We start from the raw sequence: 18,110 nt of genomic DNA, 5'->3' as shown, positions 1-18,110 counted from the left end.
AAAGATTGAAATGCTTTGGAGGTTCATATCCTGAGATATTGAAATAAAGAATAAAACATATAGAACTTTAGAAGAATAAAACGTCTTATAAGCTACGGAGTCTCTAAGTCCAATATCATAATAAGTAACAGTTATACCCAAAAGATGGCAGAATAATTGTAACTTTTATAGTTTTTGAAAGTGAGTACTGAATTCAGCAATTATTGCCTTTGGATCCTTAGGCAAAGCCAGGATTGTGAACGGTCTGTAATAAAGAATCCCATTTCGGTGATGTTTGGTTAGTGCTCTTCTTGCATGCTGCTGACTTTTATTGCAAATAGTGCACATAATGAGCTCTATGTATACCTACCCCTGTAAAATACTAAATATATCTGAGATGAGGCAATGATACTAACGTGCCATGTTTTAATGATTCCAAAGTGTTGAGTGAGTGGGCTGAGATTGAGTTTCAAGAGGTTGAATAACTTCTTAGTTAAATAGCTTATAAAGAATGAAGCAGAGAACTGAACTCAAGTTTTTCAAGGCCAAAGCCCTTCCTTGTTCTCCACAGCACCCTACCCTGTCATTGTAAATTCTCAGGGCTAGAGATATTTCATATGCGGTGCATGTGGTTTTCATAGATAGCAAATGCCAAGGAGTAAATGGAAATAAAGTTAGCCAAATTTTTTTAAACTCTAGAACTCAGAGAATGGTAGATCCAAGTTGAAAGCTTGGATAATTTATGTAACATTAAAAAAAATTTTACCTTTTTTATTATGGATTAATAACACACTGGAAATACTGATTTCTTTTTTTCTTTTTCTTTTTTTTTTTTTTTTTTTTTTTTTTGTCTTTTGTCTTTTGAGGGCTGCACCAGCGGCATATGGAAGTTCCCAGGCTAGGGGTCTGATCAGAGCTACAGCTGCTGGCCTACGCCAGAGCCACAGCAACGCAGGATCTGAGCCACATCTAAGACCTACACCACAATGCCGGATCCTTAACCCACTGAACAAGGTCAGGGATCGAACCCGCAACCTCATGGTTCCTAGTCGGATTTGTTTCCGCTGTGCCACAGTGGGAAATACTGATTGTTAATGGAAATAATTTTTATTTTATTGTATTTCTTTTTTTTTTTTTTTTTTTTGTCTTTTTTACCTTTTCTAGGGCTGCTTCCATGGCATATGGAGTTCCCAGGCTAGGGGTCTAATTGGAGCTGTAGCTACCGGCCTACACCAGAGCCACAGCAACGCCAGATCCTTAACCCACTGAGCAAGGCCAGGGATTGAACCCGAAACCTCATGGTTCCTAGTTGGATTCGTTAACCACTGCGCCACGACGGGAATTCCAATGGAAATAATTTTTAGAAAGACAAAGGAAAGCTTGAGTTAGGAACTATCTCTGACTGTACTTTCCTAGCATTTTCTAAGTAAGGGAATTATAAGTAGTATAGAAAAGTGTCTTTTTTAAAAAATTAAAATAATGGACTAATTTTTTGTTTTCCGTTTTCAGATTTGACCTTCCACCCGTTATTTTGTTTTCCATGGATGGATTTAGAGCTGAATATTTACAGACATGGGGTACTTTAATCCCTAATATCAACAAACTGAGTAAGTCTCCTACAAACAGGGTCATACAGATGTGAGACACCTAGTTGGTTATTCAGACAGCGCACCTTTCTTTCTGACCTTTACCTTTAATATTTAGTGCTTTGTCTTAACCCAAGTCCTCTCAAGAACTTGAAGACTTTACTACATGATATGTATTTTCATACTTGTTGGCTCCTCCTTCCTTTTTTTTTTGCAGCATGTTCATCTTTTTGTCTGTCTTGATTTGTTTTTTATTTGGATATAACTTCTGCTCTGTGAAAATCTATGCATATATACCATCTCATATGGCGTTTGTTAGACCTGGGTTCTGGGTCTTAGCAAGGTGGATGTGACTAGTTAGGATAAGAACCTGAAGGAACCTGAGTAGGTGAATAGTCCAGCATCTATTCCCAGATATGGAATCAAAATGCCTGGAACCTGGCTCTACCACTTACCAGCTTTGAGACCTCGAACCACTTTACTTCCCTGCTGGTGCCTCAGTCTCTTCATCTGTAAAATGGTCACTTCCCTCCTGATAGAAATACTGTGAGAATATATATACAGTGTACATTAGGTGATTCTAAGTTATTAATGCTTAGCTTTATTATCATCTTTATCATGATGTACTTCTGAGTTAGGGTAGTTGGCTTTCACATAGTTTTATAAAGTTAATAATAAATAGGAATGGGGTACCCAAGGGTAAGAAGCTAAGACATATTGGAGGTTTGGCTCCAGGGTGCATACTCTCCACTGCCCCACAAGGCCTCTCTTTCTTTATCCTTCTACTGGGCCAGGCCCTCTTTTACCTCCACAGTCCTCAAAATTTATGACAATTCTTGTAGTTCCCTGTTTTTATTTTTCTCCAAATTATTAAACAAATATCTGAGGAGTTCCTGTTGAGGCTCAGCAGTTATTATCCTTGAGGATGCAGGTTCAATCCCTGGCCTCACTCAGTGGGTTAGGGATCTGGTTTTGCCATGATCAGTGGTGTAGGCTACAGACGCAACTTGGATCCCAAGTTGCCATGGCAGTACCGCAAACATATGTGTGTGTGTGTGTGTGTACACACTCAAACATATATTATATATTGATTACCTTTTCTGAACCTCAGTTTCCTTATTTGTAAAATGCAAGGATTAGATCAAATGTTCTACTACTAATTCCAGCACTAAAATGCCATGATTAGAAAGACATTATTTCCCCCTACAACACAAGGGACTTTGTTGCTTTAGCTTCTCTCTCAATTCAGAGGCAGATCTTTTAGCATAGAGATTAAGAGTTTGGGTCCCAGAGAGAACTGGCTCCCAATTCAAGATTCACCACTTACTGCTAAGTATTTGGCCTGGAAAGTTAATTAACAAATCTCAGTTTCTGTTCCCTTATCTGCATTTCCCTTGATAGTCTGGATATTAAATCCTGTGTCCAAAAGGGACTTCATCTAGCCAGGCTGAACTGAATCCCTTTAGACGTAGAATTATTTGATTTGCTCATCCCATCCAGAGCTGGAAAGGACACTAATGAAATACTGGGCCCTTCAGAGCTTTCCCTTTCTAAGGTTTAAAATATTTTAAAAGTCATTTATACAACATCTCAATCCTTTAATGTGTGACGCCATCACTATCTAGTCTACCAAGGCAAAAGGGGCCTTTCATTTCCAGGAGGCCCAGTTAAGAGTAGATGTAGGAGTTCCCGTCGTGGCGCAGTGGTTAACGAATCCGACTAGGAACCATGAGGTTGCGGGTTCGGTCCCTGCCCTTGCTCAGTGGGTTAACGATCCGGCGTTGCCGTGAGCTGTGGTGTAGGTTGCAGACGCGGCTCGGATCCCGCGTTGCTGTGGCTCTGGCGTAGGCCAGTGGCTACAGCTCCGATTGGACCCCTAGCCTGGGAACCTCCATATGCCGCTGGAGCGGCCCAAAGAAATAGCAAAAAGACAAAAAAAAAAAAAAAAAAAAAAAAGAGTAGATGTAAAAGCATGAGGATTAGGACCTGCCAAGAATGGCAGGCTTGAGGTAAGGTACATCACTTGAAGAAAGTCTAGAAGCTCATCTCTGGTGTCCCACAAAGCTGCCTGGGTTGGGCTACAATGCTCGTGGAAACTGAGCATGCACTAATACCACCCTGAAGTGAGAGTCATATCAGTGATCTTGAGGTTTTCATGGTAAAGTTTGTGAAGAATTGGCATTTTTAGGTAAAATTAACCTGTAAAGTTATCTTGTCTTGGGCTTTTCTTTGTTAGGAGGTTTTTGATGCCTTGTTATTGTTCTGTTCAGATATTCTATTTCTTCACAATTCAGACTTGGATGGCTATACATTTCTAAAAATATATCCATTTCTTCTAAATTATCTGGTTTATGGGGTATAATGTTCACAGTAGTCTCTTATAATCCTTTTTATGTCTGTGGTATTCGTTTCTGATTTTATTGATTTGAGTCTTCTTTTTCTGCTAATCTGGCTAAAGTTTTGTCTCTTGTGTTTATCTTTTCAAAAAATCAACTCTAATTTTGTTGATTTTTAAAATTGTTTTTCTAGCCTCAATTTCACTTATTTCTGTCATCTTTGTTGTTTTCTTCTTTTTTGCTAACCTTGGATTTTGTTTGTTCTTTTTCTAATTTTTCTAATTCCTTAGGTGTAAAGTTAGATTGTTTATTTGAAACTGTTTCTTTTTTTTTTTTTTGTCTTTTGTCTTTTTAGGGACGTACCCATGGCATATGGAGGTTCCCAGGCTAGGGGTCCAATCAGAACTGTAGCCACTGGCCTACACCACAGCCACAGCAACACGGGATCTGAACCGCCTCTGTGACCTACACCACACTCAGGGCAACACTGGATCCTAAACCCACTGAATGAGGCCAGGGATGGACCTCCCTTCCTCCTGGATGCTAGTCGGGTTCGTTAACCACAGAGCCATGATGGGAACTCCTGAAACGTTTTCTTTTTAATGTAGGTGTTTATTGCTATGAACTTTAGATTTTGTTTGTTCTTTTTCTAATTTTTCTAATTCCTTAGGTGTAAAGTAAGATTGTTTATTTGAAACTTTTTCTTTTTAATGTAGGTGTTTATTGCTATGAACTTATTTCCTAGTGCTGCAAAAGCTGCATTGTACATTCTTCAGCTATTCCTTCTACTCATCCATTAAGTCTTCTACTCCTTCTTATAGTTTATAGTTACTATGGATATATGTTCATTCCATTTGTATTTTAAGGTTTTTTGGGTTGGTACTTTCTTTTTTCTTTTTTTTTACAATTTGCTTCTTTTACTCGGCAATTTTTGTCATTTTTCTGTCAGTACTTCTTTACTTTTAACTGCTGCAGATAATACATTTAATAGACCTGCTGGTTAGTTATTATTAGTCAACATTTGGGCTATTTCCAAGTTTAAAAAAAAATGTTTTAACAAAAACTCTTAGATTCATCTCCTTGTTCAGGACAAATTTCTAGAAGTGGAAGTTCTGGATCCAAACCAAGAATATGTTGAATCTTTTTTTTGCCTTTCGGGGCCCCACTTGTGGCATATGGAGGTTCCCAGGCTAGTGGTCTAATCAGAGCTACAGCTGCTGGCCTACACCACAGCCACAGCAACGCTAGATCCGAGCCACGTCTGGACTTACACCACAGCTCACGGTAACACTGGATCCTTAACCCACTAAGCAAGACTGGGGATCGAACCCGAAACCTCAAGGTTCCTAGTCTGGATTCGTTTCTGCTGTGCCACAATGGGAACGCTGAAGAATATGTTGAATCTTACTTGATGTTTCTAACTTACACTCTAAAAATGTTGTACCACCTTATAAGGCAGAAAATGCTATTTTTTTTTTTAGATATATAATCATCTAAATCTTTGCTAAACCTTTTTAAAGGTTTCAGACCTACCCTTTTAACCACTGAAAAGACTGTCTCAAACCTGCCTCCTTACTGCATCCAAGGACTATCCTAGAGTTCGCAACTTAGATTCCCTGGTGTGAATGAACAGAATTTTTCTCAGATGTGTGATACACATAGAGTAATTCATAGTTCCTCTTTTCATCTAATTTTAATAACCGAGTTCTAGCTCTTCTGTGTAAAATCTATTTCTCACCTTTGGACCCATCTGTCTAGCTCCTATCTCTACAGGCCCTGGTTTCAACTCATGCCGCCAGGGGACTCTCCCACTCTGGGTTGTCTTGCTAGATAGTAGATATTCTACCCTAGGCAGGTGCTGGTAACCTATTCCTGGCTCTTGATGGGCATTCAGACAGTTAGAGCAAGAAATGTTTCACAAAAGGTATCTGATACATGTCTAGCTTAGATGAATGGCAAATAGAAGCACACTGCTTTGAAATAATTATCCACAGGTCCAAAGTCAACAAAAAAAATACATTTTGGGGAGAGGGAGAGGGTGTGAAATAGATCAAAAAACACTTTCACATTAATTGTTCTTTTCCTATACTTCAAAGTTGTACTTAATGCCTTTCTCTTCCTGGACATCAGAAGGAACTCCTGAATATTCTGGGAGAAGTTTATATTTTTCCAAGTCAATTTCTGGGAAAAAAATGTGTCACTTTCAAATTCTTTCATGATCCTTGTCACAAAAAGTCTAAGATGGCCTGGCTTGTTCATGGCTTCCTTATAAACTGAACTGCCTCCCACTAGCCAAACCATGTCCACTTTATTTTTTAATTCTGGCTTCTCAGTAAGTTTTAAGGCATCATCCAGACTTTTGGCAAGAAAATGAGCTCCCTGTGGAGGTTCCTTGAGTTCTCTACTGAGAACTGTATTAATTCTGTCCTTTAAAGGTCAATTCTTCTCTGGAATGGAAACCAGGTCTTCCTACCCATAGTCACCAAATTCTGTTTGCCTTCTACTGAAGAGGTTGTGGTCATTCTTTGGAAACATTTGTAGTCATTCCTGAGTGGAGGCCAGGGCAGGTCCTCGTTCTTGCCGAAGCCCATGTTCTGGGGCACAGCAACGATGCAGTTTAGCGGACGAACCATGTCAGTGGCTGTAAACACCTCCTGGTACTTTCTTTTTAAAAGATGTTTTTAACAAGTAAAATCTGGAAATGATAAACTTTTGAAAGTGATGTTAAAGAGTATAGAGTAAAACAAAAATAATTAACCAACCAACAGACTCTCTTTCCTGATCTTCCTAGTTTTTCTCTGCAGAAGTAACTGTTCTTACTGGTTTATGGTGTATCCTTCCAGAATTACTCTGTTCGATTGTGATTTAGATTACTGAGATCTGGAAGAAACGAAGGTAGAAGATCTTGCTTTTGATAACAGCTCTGGTTCAAAGGCAGGTGATTCAAAAAGGTAGCTTGAAGCTATTGATAGTCAGTAGGTGTGTCTGGTTTAAAACTGGGATGGTGTCATGTTTTCACATCACTGGTAGCTTTGTTTTTTATTTTATACTGTATGCCTTCAAGCATTTAAGAATTTGACTGTGTTAGTCATGTTTCAATGAAATAGAAACTGACTTTTTGTCTCTTTATTTATGATTGTTTTCCTGACGTAAATTCTTTTTTTTTGTTTGTTTTTTTTGTTTTGTTTTTTGTTTTGTTTTTTTTTTTTTTTTGCTATTTCTTGGGCCGCTCCCGCGGCATATGGAGGTTCCCAGGCTAGGGGTCGAAACGGAGCTGTAGCCACCGGCCTATGCCAGAGGCACAGCAACGCGGGATCCGAGCCGCGTCTGCAACCTACACCACAGCTCACGGCAACGCCGGATCATTAACCCACTGAGCAAGGGCAGGGATCCAATCTGCAACCTCATGGTTCCTAGTCGGATTCGTTAACCACTGAGCCACGACGGGAACTCCGTAAATTCTTTTAATTACATGGATGGATTAGTTCTCATTTTGTTTTCTTATCATATAACTTTTTTTCTTTTTATGGCCACACCCATGGCATATGGGTGTTCCCAGGTCAGGGACTGAATCCAAGCCACAGCTGCAGCAATGCCAGATCCTTTAACCCACTGAGCTGGGCCAGGGATCAAACCAGCATTTCTATAGCGACCTCAGCCACTGCAGTCAGATTCTTAACCCACTGTACCACAGCAGGATCTCCAATCATATGACTTCTTAACAATATTAAATATGTCTTTCCTCGATTGAGGACAAGATTTACCTATTGGAGGTATTGACTAAAAAAGAGGAAAAAAGGTTATTTTAATCTTTGATGATATGCTATGTCTTAGTGCCAGCCTCAAACTCAAGTACATCAGAACAACTTGGGGTGCTTGTTAGAAATGTAGGGGTTTTTTTGCATTCCCTTTCCTCTCCCTTTCAACCCTCACCATTCCCCCGCTCCCCAAATCCCATTTCGTGGACTTGGTATTGGACCCAAGAGGATTCTAAAGGAGGTAATTCCTAGATCATATTGGAAACAGTACTCTAGAGGCTGAGAAGGAGACCACCTGCAAGCCTTGAGAAAACCTTATTTCCAGCTGCAAAATTTGTTACTTTCTGGACAGCAGTCATTTTCACTTTTTGCTTGCACCCGAATAGAGTATCTAACGGTGAAGCTTTCTTTCAGAATTAGAGTCAGCAGGATTTGGGTTTGGAAAATTTTCACTGCTGTTGAGGAAAGAGCGATGGACTCCAGTGGCTCTGACCTCCTCAATAGGGTTATCGCACAGACAGAAACAACAGAACAGTTGAAAGCAAAATTAATGCCATGCTTTGTGGAAAACAGATCACAGGAAACTCCACTGATTAAGTGGAAATTCTACTGAAAAATAATAAGCAGTAAAGTTAGTTCATTTTGTAAACATTGCTACATGGTATGAATTTAGGCATTTATAGGAGTCAAATTCCTTCTCAGTTACCTAGATAGTTGTGTGAACTTTCGTTTTATTAGAGACTTTACGTAGAAGAACTAGCAAGAAGCAAATGTTCCATAGAAATTCTTATTGTAATGACTTGGGTCAGAAAGAGGAGAGCGGCAAAATCAAACAAAGCTGGCACTGTATAAAAATTTAAGGTATGTTTAGCTCAGTGGTCAACAAGCTGTGGCCTATGGGCCAAATATGTCCCACTCTGCCTGTTTGTGTATGGCCTGCTGATGCTAAGAATTGTTTTACATTCTTTAATGGTTGAGGGGGAGAAGAATGTTTTGTGCCATGGAAAAAACTGTGTGCAATTCAAATTTTGATGTCTACAAAAAAGTTTTATTAGAACATAGTCATGCTCATTTGTTTTCATATTGTCTATGGATGCTTTGAGGCCTTAATAGCAAAGCTGAGCTGTTGCAACAGAGATCAAAGCCTAACATATTATTATCATTTTTTTTCCCCTGAGCCATGATTTAGCTCCCTCCTCTCCTAAAAACTGGCGTTCCTTGGGATGGAGGAATTTTAGGCATCAGAATTTCAACCTCTTTTCATCTGCAATTCACCCCTTAATTTTCTGTTTCTCTGGGTAACGTTCGTATTCAGATTTTTAGTTATTCAAACAACTTCCAAGGAAGAAACAATGTCTTAATTTCTCACTGTGCTTCATTGCAGAAACATGTGGAATTCATTCAAAATACCTGAGACCTGCCTATCCAACCAAAACCTTCCCAAATCATTATTCCATTGTCACAGTAAGTGCTTGGCCCCAACTACTTTGCATTTTAGTCTTTTATTACTCTGGAACAGTAATTACAGCTTACTTAAACTTTAGCCCTTAGTTAGTTGTGTGTGTGTGTGTGTGTGTGTGTGTGTGTAAATGCAAATTCCATTTTGCAGATTCACCTAAACATTCAAGTTATCCAGCTCACATGTTCCCAACCGGGGTTTAACAAAGCAACACTCCATTCTAAAAACAAATGTTGTTTTCACAGTCTACTGTCTAGTGCTATGTTTTTCATATGTTTGTGCTTTTGTTTTTTTGTGGGGTTTTTCTGGTATTTGGGTTCAGACCCAGGGGCTTTATATTGAAAGGTGTATGACATTGTTTAAAAATATGAGTTATGCTATTTCAATTTAAAAATATGTTTTATTAATGCCATTTTATCTCAAATCTTTTTTTAAAATTATATTTTTAGGGGTTATATCCAGAATCACATGGCATCATTGACAATAATATGTATGATGTAAACCTCAACAAGAATTTTTCACTTTCCTCGAAGGAGAAAGAAAATCCAGCTTGGTGGCAAGGACAACCAGTATGTAGCATTCTACATGTGGCACCAAAGTAACCTTCTTTTTGCAATGTGACAGTGGACCATTCTTCTCTCTCCACTTTGCGTTTTACATTATCTTTCTAATTTCCAAGGGCTAAGGGTGAGAAGGTGTTTCGCCTCTGTTTATAATTAATTTGAGTCTTTTAAATGTGTATGATTGTTCACCTAAATTGCCTTGAGTTGAAACTTGGATGTTATATCAGCCTGGAAGTTACTCAGAAAGAGTATCCATTCATTTTTTTTTACCCATTCTGTTTTATAAATCTTTAAAAGGGAAAAAAGAACTATGGATTTTTCAGTTCGAAGAATGATCTTTCTTATTGCCTGCCTACATTTTTTTTTTTTGTTTTCCAAGGTGGATGCCTGGATAATTACTTTTTAAAATTACTATAAATACAAATGTTAATAATTTAAATACAATTTAATAATTAAATACAATTTTCAGCTGTTAATATTGTTCAGTTTCTCATAAATAGTACCATTTTTGCCCAAATTAGTTGTTCTCCTGCCCTCCATTTACCTGAAATTTTCTCTTTTTATAGATCTGGCTGACAGCAATGTATCAAGGTTTAAAAGCTGGAACCTTCTTTTGGCCAGGATCAGATGTGTTTATAAATGGCACCTTTCCTTCCATATACAGAATTTACAACAGGTAGTGAAGCACTTGCAGGTGTGATCCCACCTAGACAGGAATGGTTAAATTTTTCTGGGTCTGAATCTTGATGGTAATTGTATTCTTCTAGTTGTCTGGGCCAAAAATCTTGAAGTCAACATAGATTCCTCTCTCTTACATCCCTTTATTTGCTCTGTCAGCAAATGCTTGTGCCTCTAATTCAAAATATATGCAGTCTGAGAACGTTTTATTATGCATTTATAGATAACGATCATCTTCTTTTACATGTATTATTGCAGTTGCCTCTTTACACATCTCCCTGGTTCTATTTCTGGTCCTTGTAATCTATTCTCAATTCATCCTCCAGTATAATTACTTAAGAAAAGAAGTCCAATTATGACACTCCCTGGCACCATAAACTTCGGTGTCTCACTGGTTCACGCAGAGCGAAAGCCTACAAGGTCCTGTTGACACGAGCCCTGCTATCCTTCTGCCTCTCAGACTCCTCTCCTGCTATTTTCCTGGGTTCTTACTCTGGTCAAGCCATTCTGACCTCCTCGGTGACCTCAGCACATCAGACTTTCTTCCTCTGTAGGGCCTTTGTTCCAGCTGTTCCTTTGCCTGCGATAATGTCACTCCGTGTATCATCACAGCTCACTCCCTCACCTCCTTCTGGCTCTCGCTCCAAAATTATCTTCTAATATTGTCTTAGCCTGATCACGCCGAATTCCAATTCCAGACTATCTGATTTTACAAGAGGGATAGTTTAGTTTCTCAGTGCTCCTTATTCTGGCTCTAGTCTTGCTTCCCCACCTCCCACCCCGCCATAGCATTTGTCGCCTTTTAATAACCTAAGCAATTTATTTATGGAGCAGGCCTATTATTTATTATTAGAATGTAAGAATGTACTATTAGAACGTCTAGAATGTAGCCTCGAGGAAGAAAGCCATCTTTGGTTTGCTCCCTGATAAATTCTGTTTGAAATAAACACGTTATGTCTGACAGTAGACAGTCATTGCCTATAAATGCATAAATGAATGAAGTGAATAAAAAGAAATGAATGAATGGATCATAATAAATGGCCATTTATTTTATTTGGAGGAACAGTGAAGGAGGGATGGATGAGAAGGAAAGTAAGCAATACACACTTAGTTTACAGGGAGAGAAGAGTATCTCCATATGGGTATTGAAAACAGGTATTGCTTTGAATAATACTGAATCCTGAATCCCTTTCAGTATTTTTATAATCTATGAACATAAAATGAACAGCTGAAAAATCAACCTGCCTTCCTGAGTAAGAATATAATGAAGTTGTTCTTGATTTGATTATTCATTAAAGATTATTTTTACCTTTCATTTTAGTACTGTCACATATGAAGAGAGGATCTTTACTGTGTTAAAGTGGCTGGACCTGCCCAAAGCTGAAAGGTAACGTCTAGCATCAGAGAAGTATTGGCACAATGTGATATTTGTGGGCATAAAATGAAAGTATTTCGTTAGTTTCAGACCATTTTGGAAAAACAAAAACAAAAACTTGGCAGTTCCTTTTTATGGGTGTTTTTTTAAAGTTTTTTCCTGCAACCATTTAAAGAAAGAACTAAAGTGGCAGAACAAAGAGTCAGCCAAAGGTTGTAAACCAGGAAATAGGGAGGCTCAGCACGGAGTCTTAGCAGGAACAAGGCAGATTTTCAGAACTGCGTCAGACCAACGCTTCCATCCTGGAAGGTCTCATTTACTTCCTGGTAGGACACTGTCCCTGATGAGGACACACTGAACTACTGGGTCTGGATGAAGAGAAGGAAAGACCAGAGAACAAGAGGAGGGAACTGCTACAATGTTCCAGACCTACAAATCTCCCAAACCCCATTTGCAGGTTTATCCCAAATGGATAACATCTTTTTCTGTTTCAATTTTACCCCTAGACCTGATTTTTACACCATATATGTGGAACAACCTGATTCTGCAGGTCATGAAGAGGGACCAGTCAGTGCTGCAGTAAGTTTGTTTTGTTTTTTTAAAAACAAATATTAAATTTTCTAGCCTTCACCCACAACATGAAACACTATTCTTTAGTTCCCACGGAATACAAATATTTTGATAGATACATGAAGACATAAAAAGAATTAAAAGTCTAAAAAATGATCTGCTTTATTAACCACAAAAATAAATGTCTAAAAAGAATATCTGCTTTATTCGCCACATCTTGACTAATTTGATAACACTTACTGAATACTTAGATGCAGCATAGTTATTTCACATGACAAAAACAGTAAGGCTAGATACCATGGGTCTGCCTCACATCTTAATGTAGCCCATCTCAAGCTGTGTCACTTGAAAGTCCATCGTGGAATATCCAGCTGTCTATTCAAGCATAGTTGCAATCAGAAGTTCTTTATAAGTGGACTTAATGTATTATTGCCTCAGAGTTATTCCCCTCTTAGGCCCCCATTGTACTTGAAATAGATTCTTCAATATTAATTTCTTCTTTATCTAAACCATTCTGTATTTACTGCAGAAATAGAGTCTTTAAATATGATTTTTTGAAGCCAATTCTCTTCCGAAATCCACTCAAGCCAGCATTGTCTTGGACACAATATAAAACTACAAAGGTATCCATGAGTACAGCATTTTTCTACCCCATGGAAAGTCATTTAACAGTTGTCCTCAACTGGAATGCAATTATATTTATTCTGACAGCATGGCTTAGCTATTCATCAGAAATGCCCTTCTTCCTTCCCATTAAATCAAAATGATTCCTAGTTTAAGCCCTGCTTAAGTCTGACCATTTTGGACCCATTAGTCCTCTTTTATATTCCTGTACCACCCTTGACTGTCTCACAGAACTTAACACTTAATTTGGTTATTCCAAGAGTGATGGCTTAGTAACTATCGACAGCATATTCACCATTTCCTCTGTTATATTTTAATTGTCATACATATTTGATGTGATTAATTATTTGAGAGAGGGCATTCTCGTCTACGTTTGACTCCGACAGCTGAGTGTAGGTGCCATTATCTTTTTCTTCTATTCAATGCTCTAGTGTAGCACCCAAATACATTTTAGGTATACTTTGGAAAAGCGCTGCAAAGGAAAAGGTCAGGATGCCCTGAGAGGTCTAAAGGGGCTTAGTCTGGGTTAGGGAGGGTCAAAAATTTCTTTGAATAACAAAAAGGATAAAAGTTTACAAACAATCTGACTGAGGCAAGAGCTGAGTGCATTAGAGAAACATCAAATGAACAAACGGACAGACAGATGAACAGGTGACTAGACAAATAGAAAACATCATAATGGTAAAAATAACAATCACAGCTAACTCTTATTGTTTGCTGCTCTGAGCCAGGTATTGTTCGAACTGCTGTATGAGGATTACCTCCCACTAAGGTCTGTGAACCAGGGGGCAGGGCTAGTAGAAAGTCTTCAGAAGGAGGCAGGTGCCAAAACATGCAGGTCCTTCTAGGCCATAAAATGTGCAGTGGGGGGCTTAGGTGTTTTAATCAGTGAAGGATATGATCAGATCTGTGTGCATTTAAAGATCACTTTTATTGTGGAAGAGAAATGGGTTAGAGGGAGCAAGGGAAAGTGGGGAGAGACGAGTTAGCTTTTAGAACATTCCAGGAAACAGATAAGACTGACTTGGACTATGGTGGTGGCAACTATTTAGAAGATATATTTAAGATTTATTTAAGTGATAGACTTGATATGACTTGGTGTGCCCTAAGTGACGGGGTGGTGGGTCAAGGATGGTTTTCAGGTTTTCATCCTAAGCAGGCATATTCCTTCCAATAAGACCATTGAAGGGCGATAAGTTGAGAGGAGAAGACCATGCTGTGAGTGGGGGAACTGTGATGTCTGGAAAGCAACAGAATGTGGAGTTTAAATCTCACAGGTGGAGTTCCCGTCATGGCTCAGTGGTTAACGAATCTGACTAGGAACCCCTGAGGTTGTGGGTTCAAACCCTGGTCTTGCTCAGTGGGTTAAGGATCCAGCGTTGCTGTGAGCTGTGGTGTAGGTCGCAGATGCCGCTCGGATCTGGCGTTGGTGTGGCTCTGGCATAGGCCGGCAGCTACAGCTCCAATTGGACCCCTAGCCTGGGAACCTCCATATGCTGCGGGAGTGGCCCTAGAAAAGGCAAAAAGACAAAAAATAAAAATGAAAAAAATAAAGCACAAAGGTGATGGAGATCAGGCAGCTTGGCAGCATACAGATAGTGCATAGAAGTAGAGATGTACTCAGGAAAGAATGAAGAATGAAAATAGAAGAGGAATTAAGACTAAGCCTCATTTAAAACTTAAGAGGAAGAGGCAAAACAGATGGAGAAAGTGGAAGATTTTATGCTTTTATTATTGCTATTGTTACTTTTAATCACATACTTTGACTCAGGGTTAGTATGACATAATTTAAAAGTAAAAAGATGATTTTAGTTTGTTTTCACTCATTTACTATGTGGAAAGCTTATAAACTTGTTCTAGATTTTTAAATCATCAATACCCTTGCTCTTGACCTGTTATCCCTTTAAAGCCTAGCTTTAGCTGCTTCCTGTGGCCCATATGTTGTGCAAGGCATGCTTAGAGGTGATGAAAATGAGGCTCCGTGCCAGAAACCATGTTGAAAAGGCAGCTAAAGGAAATAATGGGTTAATAAACAACAAGATTCTTTTAAAAAGAAACCTTAGGAGTTGTCATCATGGTTCAGTGGGTTAAGAACCTGACTAGTATCCATGAGGATGCAGGTTTGATCCCTGGCCTTGCTCAGTGGGCTAAAGATCCAGCGTTGCCCTGAGCTGTGGTATAGGTCACAGACACAGCTCAGAACTGGCATTGCTGTGGCTGTTGTGTAGGCTGGCAGCTACAGCTCTGACTCAAGCCCTAGCCTAGGAACTTCCATATGATGCAGGTGTGACCCTAAAAAGAAAAAAAAAAAAAGAAAAGAAAAAGAAACCTTAACAAGATTTCATAGTTTAAATAGCGTTTAAATGGGAAGAATATTATGACCTGGGGTAGCTGGAGAAGGCTTTATGAAATGGAGATGGAGAGGGTGATGGAATTAGGACAGGCAGGAGGAGGTGGAGAAGCATTGGAAATATAGTAAAATCAGGTACTTCATAACAAATTTGTCCCAGTGAGTCTTTAGCATTGACATTGAAGTAGGCACAGAATGTCCTGAAGTCCTAGTAACTTTCAGTAATTGTCTAATACTTTAATAAGATCTAGCTGCGATACTTTATTGAAAAGCAAATTATTAATCTTAGATGGACTGAAAAGTGGGAAAGAGGAGTTCTTAGGTGCCCTAGTGAGTTAAGGATCTGGCATTTTCTCTGATGTGGCAAGGGCTTCATCCTTAGCCTGGGAATTTCTGAATGCCATGGGTGTGGCCAAAAAAAAAAGTTGGAAAGAAAAATTCAATTCAGAGGACAAAATCGAAATTAAGAACAGATTGATTTAAATGTTGGTAATGCTCATGTCCGCGCTGGGAGAATTTCGGAGCGCTGAAGCTCTCCATTGGGGAGACAGAACAAGATGGGAAGGATGTTGGACCTTTTGAAAAGTAGACTGTGTCACCGTTCCATCAATCTTCCTGCCTAGCAGCCTTGAATTCCAAAGGGAACTTCTGGATCCAAAGAAAAATTTTCATTGAGGGCCTTACCAGTTAGTTCATTTTATCAAGGATTGATTTTTACCGTTTCTACAGTGTCCCCTGTGAAAGTGAATGATCATGATTCCATGTGAAAGAAGCAGAGTTTTCTGCTCAAACTAGTTTGCCTCACCTCTTTCTATTCCTATTAATTATCTTAGCATCCAAAAAACCACTTACTCATCTCCTGCTACAGGAATCTCTTGTTTCCTTCCCTTGTCCTGGTGAGAGCTGGAGGCTGGCATCTACTCACATCACGTTCAGTGCAACGTGCCATCTGTGTGTACTTCATGAACCACTCTGTGCTTAGCAAGCAGGTGTGAGTTACATTGCACTGTCTCTTTCCTGTAGGAGCTCATGTGCTCCTGGGGAGGCAGACACATGCTCAGATGATTTCAAAACTGTGCAGAGTCCAGTGGTAGTAGGGTGCCAGGGGAGGACGAAGGAGAAGGGCTCTTAGTGCTGGAGGAGTCAGGAGCCATGAATAGGTTGACTATGTGAAAGGGAACAAAATCCTGTCATGACAACAAGTGGAAACCGTGACTCTCACTGGCAAACCAGAGTGCATGTGTCACCCCAAGAATGAGGGCAGGAAAACATCTTGGAGTCCATAGATTTGGCAGTAGATAGACATGATATGAGAGCAAGCTCTGCTCTGTCCTGTAGGATCACAAATATGCTACTTATCTTCTTTAAACCTTGAGTTTCCTAGTTACTCCATTGGAAGTTCCAATAGCACCATCTATGAATGTTTGCTGAGATAATTTCATAAGATAATGCACTAACACTTTTAATAGTAATTGGCTAGTAAAATTCTTTCTCAAGAAAGGAAAGAAAACAATCATTGTAATAATAGTACCATGAAAGATTTGGAGTTCCCGTCGTGGCGCAGTGGTTAACGAATCCAACTGGGAACCATGAGGTTGCAGGTTCGGTCCCTGGCCTTGCTTAGTGGGTTAAGGATCCAGCATTGCCATGAGCTGTGGTGTGGGTCGCAGACATGGCTTGGATCCCGAGTTGCTGTGGTTGTGGCTTAGGCCAGTGGCTACAGCTCCGATTCGACCCCTAGCCTGGGAACCTCCATATGCCGTGCGAGCAGCCCTAGAAAAGGCAAAAAGACAAAAAAAAAAAAAAGAGAGAGAGAGAGAGATTGAACATTGCCCCCAATCCAATGCTATTACACTTTCTTATTCACTGGAAAAAATAATGAGAAGTTATGTCAGTTAAATATTATTCACTAAATCTTTTAATGGTCACACCTGCGGCGTATGGAAGTTCCCAGGCTAGTGGTTGAATCAGAGCCACTGCTGGCCTACACCACAGCCACGGCAATGCCCGATCTGAGCTGCATCTGTGACCTACATCACAGCTCACAGCAAAACGCCAGATCCTTAACCCACTGAATGAGGCCAGGGATCAAACCTGCATCCTCAGGATATTAGTCGGGTTCTTAACTTGCTGATATCCTATTTCAAAATCCAATGATTTCTTAATTCTCTGATATCTTATTTCAAAACCCAATGATTTCAGAGAAGGAAATGTATTTAATTTTTAACTTGGTTAATTAAATCCTAAGTTATACAGACAATCTTAACTCCATTTTTTTTCCCCCTTAGGTAATTCGAGCCTTACAGTTAGTGGATAACACTTTTGGATTGTTGATGGAAGGCCTAAAACAGAGAAACTTAGACAATTGTGTCAATATAATCCTTTTGGCTGACCATGGTATGCTTCGTTTTTTTTAATTGTATTTTATCATTGATTATATCTTATCACTTCGGGGAACATACAAAAATAATTGTGATGTTTTAAAGTCTGTATTTCTAGACCTAGCAGCTCTTGAATGAGCAAAGAATGAGTTTTGTCATAGGCTGGGATGAACAGAGGACTAAGATTTATACTTCCAGTTTAATTATCCTAACATTCATCCCGAAAAATCTATCCATAGACTTCATTTTCTGTAAAAATGGAGTTAATAGTACTCACAGATGTGGTTGGGCTGTTAATCATAAAAAGTGTCTTCTTTTCAGTGAATGACTCATTTGTATAGGTTGGCTACAGTTTACAAAATTGGTTAGTTTTACCATTTCCTGTGTATTTATTTATTGTTCCTCCATTTCATTTAAGCTGAGTGTTAAAGGAAGTGAGACAGCTATCACA

General features: G+C 39.2%; 1 protein-coding gene and 1 pseudogene across 3 annotated transcripts in view; one reads left to right on the top strand and one right to left on the bottom strand.

The window, feature by feature from the left end:
* Window positions 1-18,110, top strand: part of ENPP3 (ectonucleotide pyrophosphatase/phosphodiesterase 3) — a 73,438-nt gene that overhangs the window by 16,317 nt on the left and 39,011 nt on the right. For all 3 annotated transcript variants that reach the window (XR_002342887.1, XM_021087960.1, XM_021087953.1), the window contains 7 exons: window positions 1,489-1,586; window positions 9,044-9,123; window positions 9,568-9,687; window positions 10,248-10,357; window positions 11,681-11,746; window positions 12,241-12,313; window positions 17,567-17,675. Coding sequence is in view for 2 of the 3 variants with exons in the window: in XM_021087953.1 (XP_020943612.1) it covers window positions 1,489-1,586; window positions 9,044-9,123; window positions 9,568-9,687; window positions 10,248-10,357; window positions 11,681-11,746; window positions 12,241-12,313; window positions 17,567-17,675 (656 nt within the window). In the remaining variant the exon portion in view is untranslated. The remainder of the gene's footprint in view (window positions 1-1,488; window positions 1,587-9,043; window positions 9,124-9,567; window positions 9,688-10,247; window positions 10,358-11,680; window positions 11,747-12,240; window positions 12,314-17,566; window positions 17,676-18,110) is intronic.
* Window positions 5,970-7,050, bottom strand: LOC102160401 (annotated as a pseudogene).

Source organism: Sus scrofa, chromosome 1 (genome assembly GCF_000003025.6).
Source record: "Sus scrofa isolate TJ Tabasco breed Duroc chromosome 1, Sscrofa11.1, whole genome shotgun sequence".
NCBI classification, from domain to species: domain Eukaryota; kingdom Metazoa; phylum Chordata; class Mammalia; order Artiodactyla; family Suidae; genus Sus; species Sus scrofa.
Note: the sequence above shows the minus strand (reverse complement) of the source record. Positions and strands in the feature narration are given on the sequence as shown.